Source organism: Corylus avellana, chromosome ca5 (genome assembly GCF_901000735.1).
Source record: "Corylus avellana chromosome ca5, CavTom2PMs-1.0".
In the NCBI taxonomy this organism is placed as follows: Eukaryota; Viridiplantae; Streptophyta; class Magnoliopsida; order Fagales; family Betulaceae; genus Corylus; species Corylus avellana.
The window spans coordinates 3331840-3348759 of record NC_081545.1 but is presented as its reverse complement, the minus strand read 5'-3'; the positions used below and the strand labels follow the sequence as shown (position 1 = coordinate 3348759).

Here is a 16920-nt window from a genome sequence, read left to right as displayed (position 1 = left end):
TACATTTTGAAAAACTAACGGATTCAAATGGTGAAATGATTCATCAATTGGTGCAATTTAGGTAGTGAAAAACTAGGAGTTCTCCATGATGGAGTATCTTCAGCTTATGGTCTACTTTACATTGACTCCCTTCCTTTTCCTTCATGTGTCCAAGGCAGAAGAAATAATTTCCACCACCATCACAGTTGATCTCTTTGGCAAAGGAAACTTCACCTCAGTGCAAAAAGCCATTGATTCAATCCCATCAAATAACAAATTATGGACTCGTATCCACGTTACGGCCGGTATTTATAGGTACTATGATTTGATTTAAAATCACACTTTTAATATATAAAATCGCATGAATACATAAACTCCATTTTTAAGCGTCCCAATAAATAAATTTCAGCCATTAATCTTCTCTTCTTTGTTCTTTTAATGTCTAGAGAAAAAGTTGAAATCCCTCCAGACAAACCATACATAGTTCTTCAGGGAGAGAGCAGTCGTCTGACTTTTATCCAATGGGGAGAATTTGGAGACTCCGGGAGAAGTGCTACCTTCAAGCTGTATGCAGACAATTTTGTGGCTCGTGATATTACATTCGAAGTTAAGCCGCTTATTTTTTCCATCCTAAGCTTGCAGAAAGATATAAGTTAAATAATATTTATGTAATTTCAAATTTTCTATAGGATAAAGAAAATGAGTTTGGCTTACCTCTAGTAAAAAACCCCATTTGAAAATTTCCTATGAAAATATAAACGGTAGAGACGAGATGATTGGCAAGAACGCCAATTATTTTTTCACGAGTAATACTATTCTTCACATACATTTATCACACTTATTTTACACCAACTGACGTAAAGTGTTTTAAGTGACTTTCTATGCGAGTCGCTTAAAAAAAAAAAAAAAAAAACAGGAAAAAGGAAAGCCATTTAAAAGTTAAAACACCACACATCAGCCGGTGTAATATGAGGCAAAACTAGAATTTTAGGTTTACAAGGTAAAATAAATAAATAAATTTGGGGGTTAAGAATTTGAGGAAGACATTGTAGCTTAGGGTGGCCATGTAATTACGTCTCCTAATGTGATAGATGTGATAAATTGGTGTGAGGAGTATCATTACTCTTTTTCCTTTGAAAACGATCTTAACCCGTTTATTTTTTTTATAAGAGAATTTCTAATATTTTTCAATGGAGGAGATAAACCAAAATTAAAGAAAATAACAATTTATAAAATTGATTTCCTTTTTCTTATTTTGCTAACAGAATACATACAATCATATGCTATCTAGCGATGTGGTAACAAATGTTACATGGGCACCGGCAGCTCTAATTCAAGGAGACAAAGCAGCATTTTATCGTTGTGGCTTTCTTGGCCTTCAGGATACACTCACTGATTGGCAAGGCCGTCACTTTTTTAACACTTGCTACATTGAAGGTGCAATAGACTTCATCTGGGGTGGTGGCCAATCAATTTATCAGGTTTTACAAAAACATGGTTAATTAATTATCTCCCATTTCTTTGGAAGTTTTTAGTTGGATCAGGATTTTCTACGATGTTTTTTCACGTACACAAGAAAATTGTAGGAGACCTTTATCCAAACAACTTATTCCGGCCGACGGGCTCGTGCTCGGTCGCATAAGGAGTCCATTAACCCCTTACATTACTTTATATGATTAGACTGAAATTATTGTGCAGGATTGCTTTATAAATGTAACTAAATCACGTCTAGGGGCCAGCGGGACTGCCTATATTACAGCTCAAAGCCGAGAGAGTGAAGAAGATCCCAATGGTTTTGTGTTCAAGTACTGTGCAATAAGAGGATCTGGCCCTGCATTTTTAGGGAGAGCTTATAGGAACCATTCCAGAGTAGTGTTTTACCAGTCTTATTTCGAGAATATTATTGCACCAAAGGGTTGGGATGCATGGTATTCTGAAGGACAAGAGTAAGAACTTTTTGCCATTCTACAATATTTCATCTTAAAGATTCTAAAGGAAATTAAAAGGCAATCATTTTCATTTTACTCCCACTTCCTATATATACTCCTGATCTCCTAAATTCATTTTGCTCTCCCACACTGCATATCTTGGTTCTGTCCCAGTCGGCACTTTTTCAGTATTTGTTGACATGGCAATGTAACATGACACTACCATGTCAGCCCCATAAAATAATTTGTCTAGCTTCAACCATGCATGTGGTGGTCGATCGCCCCAACTAGACCTTTGAGAGCGGTTGCACCACCATCAGAGCCATCAAGAGTGGTTGTGACCACCCCTAATGTGCAATTGGGTGGTCCGACTACCCATGCGAGCTGCGTGATGTTTGAGAGGCAAATTTTTTTGTCTGTCAGACATTACAGTGCCATGTCAAGGAGTAGAGAAAAGAGAATAAAATGGGAGTGTTTGTGCCATTACCAAAGATTAATCAAGATTGCCTTTTTTTTTCTTTGTTTTTACTTATCTTTTCAATATTTTTCTTGCTGTGTAGGGATACAATCACGTTCTCGGAGGTGAAGAACATAGGCCCTGGGGCAGACATGTTGAAGCGTGTGAAATGGGTGAAGCACTTACCCGAGAAAACATTGGAAAAGCTTGTAGACATAAGCTTCATAAATGCAGAAGGGTGGATAGAGAATCAACCAAGCTACTAAGCTAAACCCTTACAATCAACCAATTTCCAATTTGTTTATCTCGTATTTGGAGTCTTTCTTCGAATATCAAACATGTTTGAGTTTATTTAGATACTAGAATATTTTTTGCAAAGGAAAATAACGAAGAAAAATGGAAAATAATCATTTCCTCTGTTTTGGCAATCATTTCCTCTGTTTTGGTTGCCAAAACAGAGCTTCATTCATGCAATGCATTATGCATGAACCAACCTTGTGACTTTGTGAGCTGTAGACTTTCCATACGTCTACTACGGTAATAACTTATCACGTCCAAGCCCAGCTTGATTTCTAACTAAGCTTAGGGTCAAATTTACTCAGTATCTTAACTAGAGTTAAGACCATGATGTTACAGTTGGGTTTCCATATTAATGTAGTGTAACACATCCCAAAATTAAATAGTTAAATTTAGTTAACTTGGAGTGTTACTCACAGTGTCTTCAAACCAATTAACAAGTAATTAGATAGATTCACTATAGGGAACTAATTATCATGGTATACTATAGCGGAAAACGAAAATAAATAATATGAGACATCTAATAATACATCTTTAAACAACTTCGTGTATCATCAATTATAAACATAGAGCTTCAAACAGACACTAGTGTAGCATTAATACTTAACTACTAGCTAAGCAAACCTAACAACATGATCCATTTGCTTAACATCTTTGTCTCGGTGAATTTCTCACTCTACAGCCTGACAACATGCTAATATGCAAAACACTCAAGTGTTCCACAGGTAGACAAAAATAATTGCATAAGTTTACGACTTAGTAATAAAATTATTATTCGTCCTCAAAAGGTAGCTCAATCGGCAAGGACCACGCCTCATGAAGAGGAGGTCACTAGTTCGAATCCCCCTCCCCCATCTTGTGAGGACATGTCAAAAAAAAAAGTAATAAAATTATTATGAAACTGATTTATGTATCGAGCCTTAAGGAAACAATTTGTAATCTTCAATTATTAAATGTGGTTTTAACAAATGGTATGTGTTGCCTCCACTATTACGCCTTCAAAATGTGATTTGTTTTAAAAAAGGGTGGCACAATTCCGATGACAAGTCACTTGCGTTTTAATGCAAGAAATCATATGTTATACATTACAAGCATTAATAGTCATAGTTATCCTCCATATAGTCTACTCTAGCCCTTAACCTCTTTCCACTCGGTGTTGTTCTATGAGACTTATAATACAATGCCGATGTCCCGGATATTGCCACATACCGTCATATACTAGCAATCAAACCGAGTCCAACCTTGTACTAGCAAAGCCGTAATGGTGACCCATCCTTTTATGGTGTGCCCATCACAAATAGCCATTAGATCCAAGGCCAAATAATAATAAAAATAAACTCTATAACCAAAGGGACAACCTAATATAATGGTAGCCAATATTCCACAATCATGTCATAAGATGCTAATATTTTTCATTTATTGCAAATCATATACTAAGCAATTCTCATTTGAAGCAATTCTAAACATGTTATAAAAATCAGTAGGCTCAAAACATATTATTTGAAAAGTAAAGCATACTTAGTTCATTGGCATATCGCATGTTCGATTGCAAACAGTTCCGTAAACATTTACTTACGTCAAGCGGTTCTTCGTATTCTCAAACATCTCGACCTTCCAGACACTGCAAAACACACTCTATAGACCATCTTGAGTCGACATCCACATTCTCATACTACTTGATTCAATAGTAACATTAAAATCCAATTTAAGATAACGATAAGCTCTATTATCCGAAACGTAACCAACAAAACACTGGAATTGTTTAAATTGTTGGTGGTGTGGGACATTGCATTTTGTATGTGGCTTCAGCCACTTGCCTCATGGAACTTGATCCCGTTTTACCTACCAAAAAGGGAAGACAGGGGAGATGGTGGACTACTCTATAATAGAAATGGTCACATTGGTACCCTTTTTGAGTCATGAAAGTTCATCCACATTTACATACCTAACAAAGTAAAGTTAAGGGTAGGTATATGATTTTATATTTGGAAGTAGCCCAAAACTTTTTGGTACACGGCTGAACTTTTGTACATGTCACTGGACGTACCCAAAGTGCCTTTGTGGGGTAAACTGAAGCAGAGGATAGGGTCAGGCAATTAAGAAACTCCAATATGAGCAGGATAAGGTGTGGGACTTCAATGTCAAACTTGGGCAAATTGACTTACTGCAAACCATACCTTCATGAATGAGTTTATCTTGAGTTCAGTTCCATTGGAACTAGATGAATTGGAGTTGGGCCGCTTTGTTCCATAACAAGACATAAGAGTCACATGTGTCCCATCTCAACAGATTCGGTACCAATTAAAATTGAACTCAAGCCGAATCCTTCACGAGTTTGCATCTTGTTAGTGTTTACACTCGAACTTATTGTCCCGAAATGTAAACTTGCGAGTATCTGTGTTGGTGCGTGTGCGAGAGAGAGAGAGAGATGATTTGTTTATGAACTTTAAAAACTTGAAATTGAAGGAAGAAACAACTTGTCTATGTCCCTCTCAAAACTAAAATTGGTCAAAGCTACACTACTTTTCCTACATTTACACAAACCTAATAAATTCTCACAGCTACTATTTACATTGTAACTTGAAAAATTCAACCACCCCTCTCCACCAACTGTGCTCTCCAGCTCTTCCATACCGTTAACAATGGAATCTATGGCTGACCCACAAATTATATCGGCTTCACTTTCAATATCATCCATAATAATATTGCTTTCCTCGCAACTTTTCCCTCTAATCGTGAACCAATTCTCACTCCATGTCCAACTGGGTACCCCTGAAAGTGACGACAACCGTCTGATCCTATCATCGGGCGGATTTTCCACACGTGTACCAACCAGATTGCTCTGGTTTTCTGACACTTCCAGCGTGTTCCAAAATCCTTGATCAAGAATACTCGTCGAAGAACTTGAATTGGATTCTTGAATCGGCTTTGCAGCACTGGAATTGAATTCCACAAGAAACGGATGCTTAAGAAGTTGACTAGCTGCCCACCGCTCCTTTGGACACCTTCTCAGGCACTTATCCAAGAAATCTTTTGTTGCTCCGGCAGACAACTTGGAAACTCCGGCAATTCCCCGGAATATGCAATGTGGTACAAGGCCGTTACTGGGTCAGCCACATTAGGCCACGGTGAACCGCCGGTAGCCATTTCAATTAGTGTGCACCCAAGTGCCCAAATGTCACAAGGGAACCCCTGTTCCTCCCCACGCGCCACCTCCGGTGCCATAAACATCGGCGTGCCACCAATGGGGGAAGCCTCTTCAACCTTATCAACCCACTTAGCACACCCAAAGTCGGCAATTTTTGCACCATCTTCACTAATCAAAATGTTCCTACCTTTAATATTACAATGTACCAAGCCATGTGAATGCAAGTACTCTAGCCCTTGCACAATCTGCCGGGTGTAATGTCCGATCGCCGATTCATCAAGCCGGCCTCTGCGCTTGCGAATTGCGAACACAACAAAGACGTGCGATAGATGAGATGGTCAAACAGATTGAAGAACAAAAAGCTCAGATAGCAAAAAAAGATGTCATCTTTGAGGCCCGTTTTCGCCAACTTGAGGCCATGCTCACATTGACCTCTAGATCCTCGCCCGACAGAGGTAATGCCATATTTGTGTTGTTTTTGTTATTCTTCGGTTAACATGACTATAGCCCATATCGATCACTTTAACGGTTAGAATTGTGTCTCTACAAAAGTCTCAGTTAGCAACGCATTGTTCCCGTGGTTCATTTTAGAACTAACGTATATTTACATCACTGTATATCTGTGTTTTGGATTTTTTTCATTGATTATCATTGGTTCACAACTCATTTGCAGGTAATGCAGATAAGGCATTGGGGGATGACTATGTTGACTTGGACTAAGCACGTGGTTTCTCTCGTTGTTTGTTAAGTTGTGTATATATTTTGTTACTATTTGTTGATGTATATAGTTATATCAAACTATATGTTTGTTGAGACTAGTTGGAACTTATTTGTGTTGTATATTTGTGTTTGATTATATATTTGTAGCAGATAGAATAGAGATAGTTTGATTGTATATTTGTTTTGTGTTGGGTTAGAACGTATTTTCGATATAGATATTTTTAATACTGGAACGTATTTTCGATGTAGATATTTGTTTTGTTTTATGTTGTTTTGGAACGTAGTAGATGTATTGAAATTTCATATGTATTGGATGTATATGCAAATTGAATTGGAATTTCATATGTGTATATGTATTGGATTGAATGTATATGTATTGGCCGGGTGTATATATGTATTGTATTGAATGTATTTGATGTACTGGATTAATTGGATGTATTGGATATTGAATGTAAATGTAGATATTAGATTGAATTGAATGTATTGGATTTGATGTATTTGATATTGGATATTGAATGTATTGAATTGAATGAATTGAATTGGATATTGGATCTATCAGGTTAACACATAAATCTAGTTATAAACCTGAAAATCTATCAAAAAATATATAAATGAAAAAAAATAAAAATAAAAATTGACGTGTCAGGTGTCTGACACGTCAATAATTACTGACGTGTCAAACGGTGTGACACGTCAAAAAAATTTTGACCTGGCACTATTTATCACGACAAAAATTTTTGACGTGGTAGATTCACCACGTCAAAAAATTTTGACGTGGTAAATTTCACCTTGTCAATAAATTTATTGACGTGGTGAAAATCACCACGTCAAAAAATTTTGACATGTTTCTGACATGTCAGAAATTTCTGACATGTTAACATTGACACGTCAAAAACTTGAATTTTTTAACACCCACCTTTTTAACCATTGAGACACGTAAGAAAGAGTTTTCTGACGTGTCAGTACCATTGACACATCAGAAATCAATGGTAAAAAAAAAAAACTGATTTTTGTTGTGGAACTACACCCAAGAAAAACACAAATTTTGAATTGAAAATCCAATTTGTATTTATTATATTGGTGCAAGAGAGGCCAACATGCCAAACCAAACACACATAAAAAGGAAAGATCAGGTTGAGTTTGAAAAAGCAGCTCAAAGAGAGATTTATGGGAATTGACCAGTGACTCAGTGAGAGAAGTCGATTGATCAAAAAACACGCAATTTGAAAAGAATCATTCCAATGAGATTGGGGAACGAAACTATGAGCATAGAGTGAAAGATCAGTTTCAACGAGATGATGATGTTTGCACTCAACCATTCTATTTTGGTGGTGAAAATGGGGACAAGAAAGGTGACGAGCAATCCCTTGTGGAAGGAGAGCCTTACGACGACTCTAAAACTCACCACCCCAATCACTTTGCACGGATTTGATTTTGCAATAAAAAATTAATTCAACCAAAATGAATAAATAAATTGGTGACATCAGGATTTAAGTGAATAGGAAATAACCAATTATAACGACTAAAAGAATAAACAAATGACAGGTAATATTTAGGAAAAAATTCACATATCCTCCCCGAATTGTAATGTCCCCTTTAAAGTTCAAAACCTCTCAATTTAGTTTATTGAAATTTTAAATCTTTTTTTTAATGTCTCTCATCTGTTAGGAAAAAAAAATCTGTCTCCATCTATTGGAACCCCTATGCTGCTGCCCCTTAATTTAACATTTCAATTACAGAGTCAAAAGATAAGTTCGTAAACTAAAATATGAGAGAAACGTAGATGGCCCACATTGGATCTGATGGAACCCCTATGCTACTATACCCCTTAATTTAACAGTTCGCTTACTCGGAAGATAAGATCGTGAACTAAAATATGAGAGAAATGCACATGGCCACGTTAGATCTGGTGGCTGCTTTCAAATTGAAATTTTAAATTTTAATTATTTAATCAAACACTATAACAATTTTCATGAGTTTAACTTCCTTTTTAATAAATGAGGTCCAATATGTGAACTCACGACCTCTGATTCTGATACTATGTTAAATTAATATTTATTTCAAAAACTTCAATCAAGAAGAAAAAAAATTTAATCATTTAATCAACGCTTTAACCATTTTTATTTTGGGTCACCTTTTCTTTTACTTAAAAATTTGATGGTTTAAAGAACTAAATCATAGGGCAAACGCAGATGGCGATGAGGAATACCAGGGAATTGTTAACCAAGATATTGAAGATCATGCCTTGATGCAGCAAAATCATACAAAGATTTTGCCATGACAGCTTGCACGTGATTTGTGTGGACAGCAAGAATTCTATATTAAGGAAGCTTTATATTCCGCAGGTCTCATCATAATTATTGACAGCAAAATCATCAAGCAAGAATGGAAGATGCCAAAGATGTAGCACAATCACCATACACAAGCTTCCATCGTGCACAGCAAGTCTGGAGAACATTTCCATATGTTGAAGATTTATTTTCATTTGTTAATAGTTGAATAGCCGTAGATTTTTACCTTTTACTCTCATAGCTTTCCTTTCTTTTCTTTATATTCAATAACTGTAAATTGTAGAAAATAGTTTACCATTTACGTCACTCTGTACAGCATTATAAAAGGTGAATAAACACTCTGTTTTGGAATTAAGCCTTCCAAAACAATTCTCCAACTCTTGTACTTTTTCTGGAATGATAGCGCCATTCTTTATCCTGTTATCCCATACTTTAACCTTCCATTTTACTTTTTCTCTTTGGGCTTAACCTGTCGTTGACTTATATATAGAAGGTTCTCAAATATGACAGAAATGCGTATCTATCAATAATACACCAAACGCATCTTCCTTCCAAGCTCCAAAGCCTCTGATCATAACTTCAATAGCGGCTTTTAGGATCACTCGACTCATCCACAACAAATGGTCGAACCAGTTCTCTTCCACACTGCTGGGAATATCATTAAGAGCTTGGGCTCTCTTGCTCTCCAAGAGATTGCACTGCTCTGGGGCTTCAAAGATGAGCTTCAAAGGCTTGGGAAAACGGTTTCCACTATCCAAGCTGTGCTTTTGGATGCAGAGGAGCAGCAGGCCAACAACCATGCCGTCAAAGATTGGCTTGGAAAGCTGAAGGATGCCATGTACGAAGCTGACGACTTGCTGGATGACTTCTCCACTCAACTTCTACAACAAGAAGTGATGACACGGGATAAGAAGGCAAAACAGGTACGAATCTTATTTCCCAAATTGAACCAGCTTTGCATATTTAGGAAATTCACTGCCGTTATTCTTTCTTTTTTTTTTCTTTTTTTTTTTTTTAATAAAATTGTAGAGAACTTCACAATACTCCCCAAACTTTTATCATTTTTGCAATTTCTTTTCCAAATTAAGTTCAAAACTTCTCAATTTTGTTTATCAAACTTCAAAAGATTTGCAATCTCACCCCTCCCGGCCTGTTAGGATTTGAGGTTAAATTAGTCCGTCAAAAAGGTGAAATGGCCATTATATCCCTATAAACTATGTGAAATTACAAAATTACACTTAAATTATAATTTTCTTAAAAAAAACAAAAAAAGTGAAACAAAACTAAGGAAAGTACAACAATATTTTAGAAATTTCTAATCCCTCCGTACGTAACGGAGGTGTGAGATTACAAATTTTGTAAAACTTGATACATTAAATTGAGTGTTTTTTAACTTTGTTGGAGAGATTACAAAAGTAATAAAAGTTTATAATGGTTAAGTGAAGTTTTCCCTACCATTTTTCATTCCACAAAGACTTCAACGTCACTATTACCTATCATTACATAATTTATAATACCTCAAGAACATTTCCAAAGAATAAATCCACAATAACAAATCTCCAATGGTAGGGGAATTCTAAAACTATCACAATGATCGGATTCGAATGGCTGGTTGTGAATCAAAGAAGAAAAAAAATAAAATAAAATAAAATCAAACTTAAACATACGATAATTACTAACATGACCTTCATATTTTCCTTAATTACACACATGACCCAAAAAAGGTTGAAATTTTCAAAACAAAGCATACTAAATATTTGGGGATATTACAGGTACACATCTTCTTTTCCAAATTGAACCAGCTTGCATATGGTCTTAAAATGGGTCACAAGATCAAGGCACTTCGGGTGAGACTAGTTGAAATCGCGGTTGATAAGATGGAATTTGGCTTTAATGAGCGCCCTATAGGAACACATGTTGTGCATAGGAGGGGAGAAGATACACACTCTTTTGTACGTGAAGAAGAAGTTATTGGAAGAGAGGATGAAAGGAAGGCTGTTAAAGAGTTGTTATTGGATTCCGATGTGAAAGAGAATGTTTCTATCATTCCCATAGTTGGGATTGGAGGACAAGGAAAGACCACACTTGCTCAATATGTGTTCAATGACAAGGAGGTCCAAAGACATTTTGAGCTAAGATCGTGGGTGTGTGTCTCCGAAGTTTTTGATGTGAAAACTATTGTTCAAAAGATCATAGAATGTGCAATGGGAAGGAGACCTGAAAGCCTTGAGATGGATTTTTTGCAATGTCAGCTTCGAGCAAAAATTGATGGGAAGCGATACTTACTTGTTTTAGATGATGTATGGAATGAGAATCGTGATACATGGTTGAGATTGGAAACACTATTATTGGGTGGCCTTAAGGGAAGCAAAGTTTTGATTACTACACGTGATATAAAAGTTGCAGAGATTGCATGCACAGTTTCTCCTTTTTTTCTGGGATGTCTATCCGAAAGCAATTCTTGGAATTTATTTAAAAGAATGGCATTTAAAGACGGGGAAGAGCCAACAAATCCAAGGTTAGTAGAAATTGGAAGGGAGATCATACAAAGGTGTGCACAAGTTCCTCTTGCTGTAAGGATTATAGGGAGTCTATTATATTTAAAAAATTCAGAAGATGATTGGCTAGATATTAAAAAAAATGAACTTTACAAAATAACTCAACAAGATAGAGGTATTTTCCCAATACTAAAGTTGAGTTATGATCATTTCCCAGCACAATTGAAGGAATGTTTTACCTTTTGCTCATTGTTTCCAAAAGATTCTGAAATTGAAGTGCAGTTGTTGATTCAGCTATGGATAGCTCAAGGCTTTATTCATTCATCAGATAGAAACAGACGTCTTGAGGATATTGGTCATGGGTATTTTATGGATTTGCTTCGAAGGTCATTTTTTCAAGACATACAAAGAAATGAATATGGTGATATTTTGAAATGCAAAATGCATGACCTTATTCATGATCTCGCACAATCAATAGCAGGGGATGAGTGCATAATTTCAAATTCAAATGTAGAAAAAGTAGTTGAAAGAACTCGTCATGTGGCATTTGATTCTTTAGATTCATTACCAGATATTCCAGCTCTTTTGCTAAAGGCTAACAAGATGAGAACACTTCTTTTTCGAATTCGAAGTCCTCTCTTCTATGACCATGAGCCAGTACTTGAGTGGAATAAGCCAGTCTATGATACGATTATTTCAAGTTTTAAATGCTTACGTGCTTTGAATATGAGTCGTTTGAGTATTCAAAAAGTGCCAAATTCCATTGGCAAGTTAAAGCATTTAAGATTTCTTGATCTTTCTAGGAATTATGAAATCAAACGACTACCCAGTTCTATAACTAAGTTGCAAAATTTGCAAACACTAAGACTTGACTTTTGTAGTGGGCTTAAAAAATTGCCAGAAGACACTAGAGACTTGATCAGCCTTAGGCATCTTGGGCTTTATGAGTGTAAGAGCTTGACTCATATGCCGAATGGACTGGGAAAGTTGACAGCTCTCCAGACCCTGACATTATACCGTTTAGGGAAGGAAGGAACTTATGTTTCGAAGCAAAAAGTTGGGCTAGGCGATCTGGATAGTTTGGATGAGTTGAGAGGAGAATTACATATCAAGGGTTTAGAGCAGTTGAGATATTCTCCATTAGAAGCCAAGGCTGCAAACTTGGAGAGGAAGCAACACCTTCAAATTCTGAACTTAGAGTGGGACCCATATATAGAAGCTGGTGATGATAATGACAAGGCAATTGCAAATGATGATCAACAATTGTTGCAAAACCTTCAACCACACCTAAATTTGAAACAATTAAGTATAGTTGGATATGCAGGTGTGAGGTCATGTAGCTGGTTGTCATCGCTCTCGAATTTGGTTGAAATTACCATGAGGGATTGTAAATGGTGCCAACATATCCCACCATTGGACCAACTCCTTTTTCTCAAGCGTCTTAGTCTTACTGACTTAAGTGCGCTGGAGTACATAAGTTATGATGGTAGTGACATGTCCTTTCCTTCCCTTGAAATTTTCCACCTTAATAATTTGCCTAAGTTCAGGGGATGGTTGAGGATAAGGGAAACAGTAACAGCAGAGCATGAGCCACATCATTATCTTCCATTATTTCCTTGCCTTTCTTCTTTGAAAATCAAGAATTGCCCTATAATGTCTCTAATACCAGTCATAGCACCAGGGAGCCAAGCAACAATCTCATCTTCCCCTTCCCTTTCCACTCTCTCCAAATTGAAATCTCTTAGTCTTTGCCGTTTAGAAGAACTTGAATCTCTACCAGAGGTGTTGCTGCAAAACCTCACTTCTCTTGAGACTCTGCAGATTTGGGGGTGTTGTGAACTGCAAATATTCATGTCTCCACTCTTGCAACATCTCACTGCGCTTGAGGATTTGCAGATTTCTAACTGCAAGGAACTTATCAGCAATGAGAATAAAGAGAGTGCACAATGCCTTGGACCTACAACACTTCGTTATCTATATGTATTAAATATTACAAGCTTGGTGTCTCTCCCATGGGAACTTAGACATGTTACCACTTTGCAAACGCTCGACATTGAGAACTGCCCCACACTGATGTCTTTACCAGAATGGATAGGAGACTTCACTTCACTTTCGGCACTTCAGATTCACAACTGTCCCAATTTAATATCACTGCCTGAAGGGATGCATCGCCTCACCTCTTTACGTCACTTGATGATTATGAGGTGTCCTCGCTTGGATGAAAGATGTGAAGAAGGAACCGGCGAGGATTGGCCAAAAATTGCTCACATCCCAAACTTCTCGACTCGGCGGTTGATCTTTAAAGCAATTGGTATGCGTCTGTAGCCTGATTCACCAATTATTCTTCAGGTTTTTAAGTCACCAATTAGTCAGTAATTTTCTTCTTCTTGTTGTTCATATTCATTTTACTCTATCAGACTTTTGATATATAATATTTGATTTCATTTGTGGAACCAACTGGAATAAACAAGGGCTTAAGAATAGACACTTTTTTCGACATTGCTGACAGTCAAATTTGCATAAATCTCTCAAATTTCTAGTATCATTTCCCATCTTTCACTTCAATGGCATTCTCGCATTTCTAATATCTTGCTTACTTTTTCTTTTTTGTTTTTTTAGATGTTTCTTGTGTTTCGATTTGAAATTTATATTCTACAAATGGTAGCATCACGTATTGGATAAAAGACTTATGATAGACCAGGGAACTCAATTCCATCCCAAATTTTCATAACTCTGGGTTTTCTCATAATCAAATGCAGATTTTAGACAAATTCTTTTTATTATTATTGTTACTGGAGTCTAACTGCAATTCTCTCTGTCCGTAGATTAATTTTACCTTTCTGCTGTTTTTATTAGAAAAAATTTGAATAATTGCTGAGTTTATTATTGGTTTTTTGGTCAGGGTGAGTTTGAGAGAGAGACATGCATAGAAAAGCAGAAATTCATGAAATGGGGTGTGAGAATCATTGGGGGATTTCTGCAATATGCTCGGATATGTTAGCTTCACTTGTAGACAAAACAATGAACACTATACAGAGCACTTCCATGATGAGGAAGTTCGGGGTGAGTAATGTTGCAAGAATGACAATGAACTGAACCTGTGAAAAGGTGATATTCAGTTAACCATATTTTGCATTCTTACATACATCTCTTCCTACAATTCAGTGAACACTTTTTATCAGTATATAGAACTTGAAATATATGATTAAGAATTCATAGCTTTTCTTAAAAGCCATCTGGAAATAACTGATATATATATGCCAGGTTCAATATCAGTTATTGCTATTCTAAGTTAAAATGGTTTTTCGAAAAGCGTATGATCTGCTTGTAAACTCCTCTAACTTGTGGACCTCTCTGACGCAGCACCTTATTCAAATTCTACAAAAGGTCGTTCAAAGAATGCCTGCTTGTCATCAAGTCTAATTGGTTGTTTGTTGTGTTCCAAGGGTGCTGATTGGAACGGATGATCATGCATGTTAGCCAACCACTCTGTTATTGCAGTACTTTTGTTAGTGCTGCCTTCGCAATTTATATTCACTGACGCCTATGAAAGCCTGGATTATAGTAATCTTACTACTTTCAAGGCTGGATGGAATGATATACTTAGGATGAACCAGAAAACAAGCTTGAATCTGAAATAAGAAGAGTTTTTCAGGATTCAACTTTTGATCCGAGAAGAAAATCATATCTTATTGAAAATCTATTGAACAAATCGGTTTATGGCGTGACACTGAGGGGCCATTTTATGCATTTAGCTTGCTTCCAGATCTATATTTTATTCAATTCTTTGCTTTGGTTACTATACTGATGGTCTGTTCCAATATTTTGCTATGTAAGGAAATTGACTTTTGTCCGGGCTTCATGTTATATTAATTCCACTTCCTTATTCATTAATCTCATGCATACACTTACAGTCACTACAGTCGCCCAATTTGTAGCAAATCTTTGGGAGATATGGCGGGAACTTTCTTTTAATGACTTCATCTATTGTTATACACTATTATGAAGATTCATTGATGCTGCCTATGGGTACCACATTGAAATAACTTATTCAACTTTTTTTGATTTTTAAGAAAAAAAATACTTAAGATTAGAATAATTTGTTTTTAAGGCATGCAGAAGAGGCATTTTCATATCTATATATATATATATTGATTGTAAAACTCTTTATATTATTGTTTTTTTAGGATTTTATGTCTCTGAACAGTGATTTTCTTATTGCCTAACTTCTACCTGGAGTTCAAATGCCACATAAATGGACCTCACTATAATTGAACAAAAGCTTAATGGATGCCTGTGGACTTGATTATCCAATCTTTAGATGGCACAGCTCTTCATTTCCTGAAACAATCTTTTCAAAAATATTTTTATTATTAGAAGTACTTGCTAAAAAAACTTAATAGTATTAGATTTTAAAAAAATATATGCATCTCAAGGCCCATGAATTACTGTGTCAAATTAAACTTTTTTCACTTTTCTCTCTAAAAGGCCCTTGAAGTTATTCAAAAATTACCATTTGAAAAAATTATTAAAAAATTAAATAAAAAAGAGAGAGACATATAGATTTTTAGAAGCTTTTGGGTTCTAGAAGACGAGAGAGATTTGTGTGAAAACTGAGAAGAGAGAGATAAGCTTTTTGAGGAAGAGAGATGTGAGAGAGAGAAAAAAAAAAGTAATCTTTTTTTCAAAAAAGCAAATGCCAGTTCAACATTGATGCCAAGTCCAATAATAATGCAACTTATTATGCATCTTTTCGAGTAAACTAGAAAAATAAAAAATAAAAACCGCAAAACACTGTTTTTTAATAATGAGGGGATCGATCCTGACAGGATTTACCAGTTAATTAAGATTTGTTTGGGATTGTGGTTTTAACATGTGCTATTTTAAAAATTGTGTTTTTAAAAATTGTATTTTTGAAATCGCTACTTTTTAAAATCATAAAGGCGTCTGGTCAAACATGTTAAAAAATATTTTTTTATCAAATATTTGTTATGCGATTTTGGTTTAAACTCGCACTTTTTCAAATAAGCACCCCTTAACCTGTTTATAAAAATCGCAATTTTTTTTTTCTAATTTAAATTAAGTGTTTTTTAAATCGTAGTGTCAAATGCTTTGCGATATCTTTTAAAAACGCAGATTATTCTTACGAAATTACAATTCCAAACGCACTCTTAATCAAAGCAGTTGACTTGGGTATATTATAGGACTCTTGCGCATTACTTATTTCTTCGATTAATTCATAATTGTTAGTCTTGTAGATTCTGATATCTTAACATAAAGGGATTCGGCTATAGCTTGGTTGCGTTGTTTGGTGGTTTGTTTTGCAGTTTAAAAATACCACGTCCCGATCAATTAATGGCATTCAATCAAAGAGAGAGTTTGCCAGAATTTTCAGAGACGAATTTAAAGAGGTTTGAGGATGATGATAAATATTAATTAAATGGGTGGTTTGTGTGGCCTCCCAATGCACTAATTAATGCAGGGCCTAGTATGTGATAAAAAACCATACATCTTTTTCTCCCAAGAAAGCAAAATTTTCATGTCAAAAAAAAAAAAAAAAAAAAGAAAGCAAAATTTTTGTTTCATTTGGAGGGGCTCAGGA

General features: G+C 35.8%; 2 protein-coding genes and 1 pseudogene across 3 annotated transcripts; 2 read left to right on the top strand and 1 right to left on the bottom strand.

Moving 5' to 3' along the window:
• Positions 1–88: 88 nt before the first annotated feature.
• LOC132181555 (probable pectinesterase 29) lies at positions 89–2630 on the top strand. The gene is made up of 5 exons (XM_059594807.1): positions 89–294; positions 426–585; positions 1245–1460; positions 1678–1907; positions 2468–2630. Exons 1-5 carry the CDS (start codon positions 89–91, stop codon positions 2628–2630), a joined length of 975 nt encoding a protein of 324 aa, XP_059450790.1.
• A 2477-nt stretch (positions 2631–5107) lies between these two features.
• On the bottom strand, positions 5108–9620 carry LOC132181554 (mitogen-activated protein kinase kinase kinase 18-like; annotated as a pseudogene).
• A 26-nt stretch (positions 9621–9646) lies between these two features.
• LOC132183224 (probable disease resistance protein RPP1) lies at positions 9647–15182 on the top strand. 2 transcript variants are annotated; one of them, XR_009440379.1, is made up of 3 exons: positions 9647–9743; positions 14221–14426; positions 14682–15182. XR_009440379.1 is itself a non-coding variant. In XM_059596624.1 (3 exons), exons 1-2 carry the CDS (start codon positions 12813–12815, stop codon positions 14223–14225), a joined length of 822 nt encoding a protein of 273 aa, XP_059452607.1. In that variant the 5' UTR covers positions 12787–12812; the 3' UTR covers positions 14226–14426; positions 14682–15182. The 2 variants fall into 2 exon arrangements, 1 of the variants encoding a protein (XP_059452607.1); XM_059596624.1 differs by lacking the exon at positions 9647–9743 and adding an exon at positions 12787–13629.
• Positions 15183–16920: the final 1738 nt, after the last annotated feature.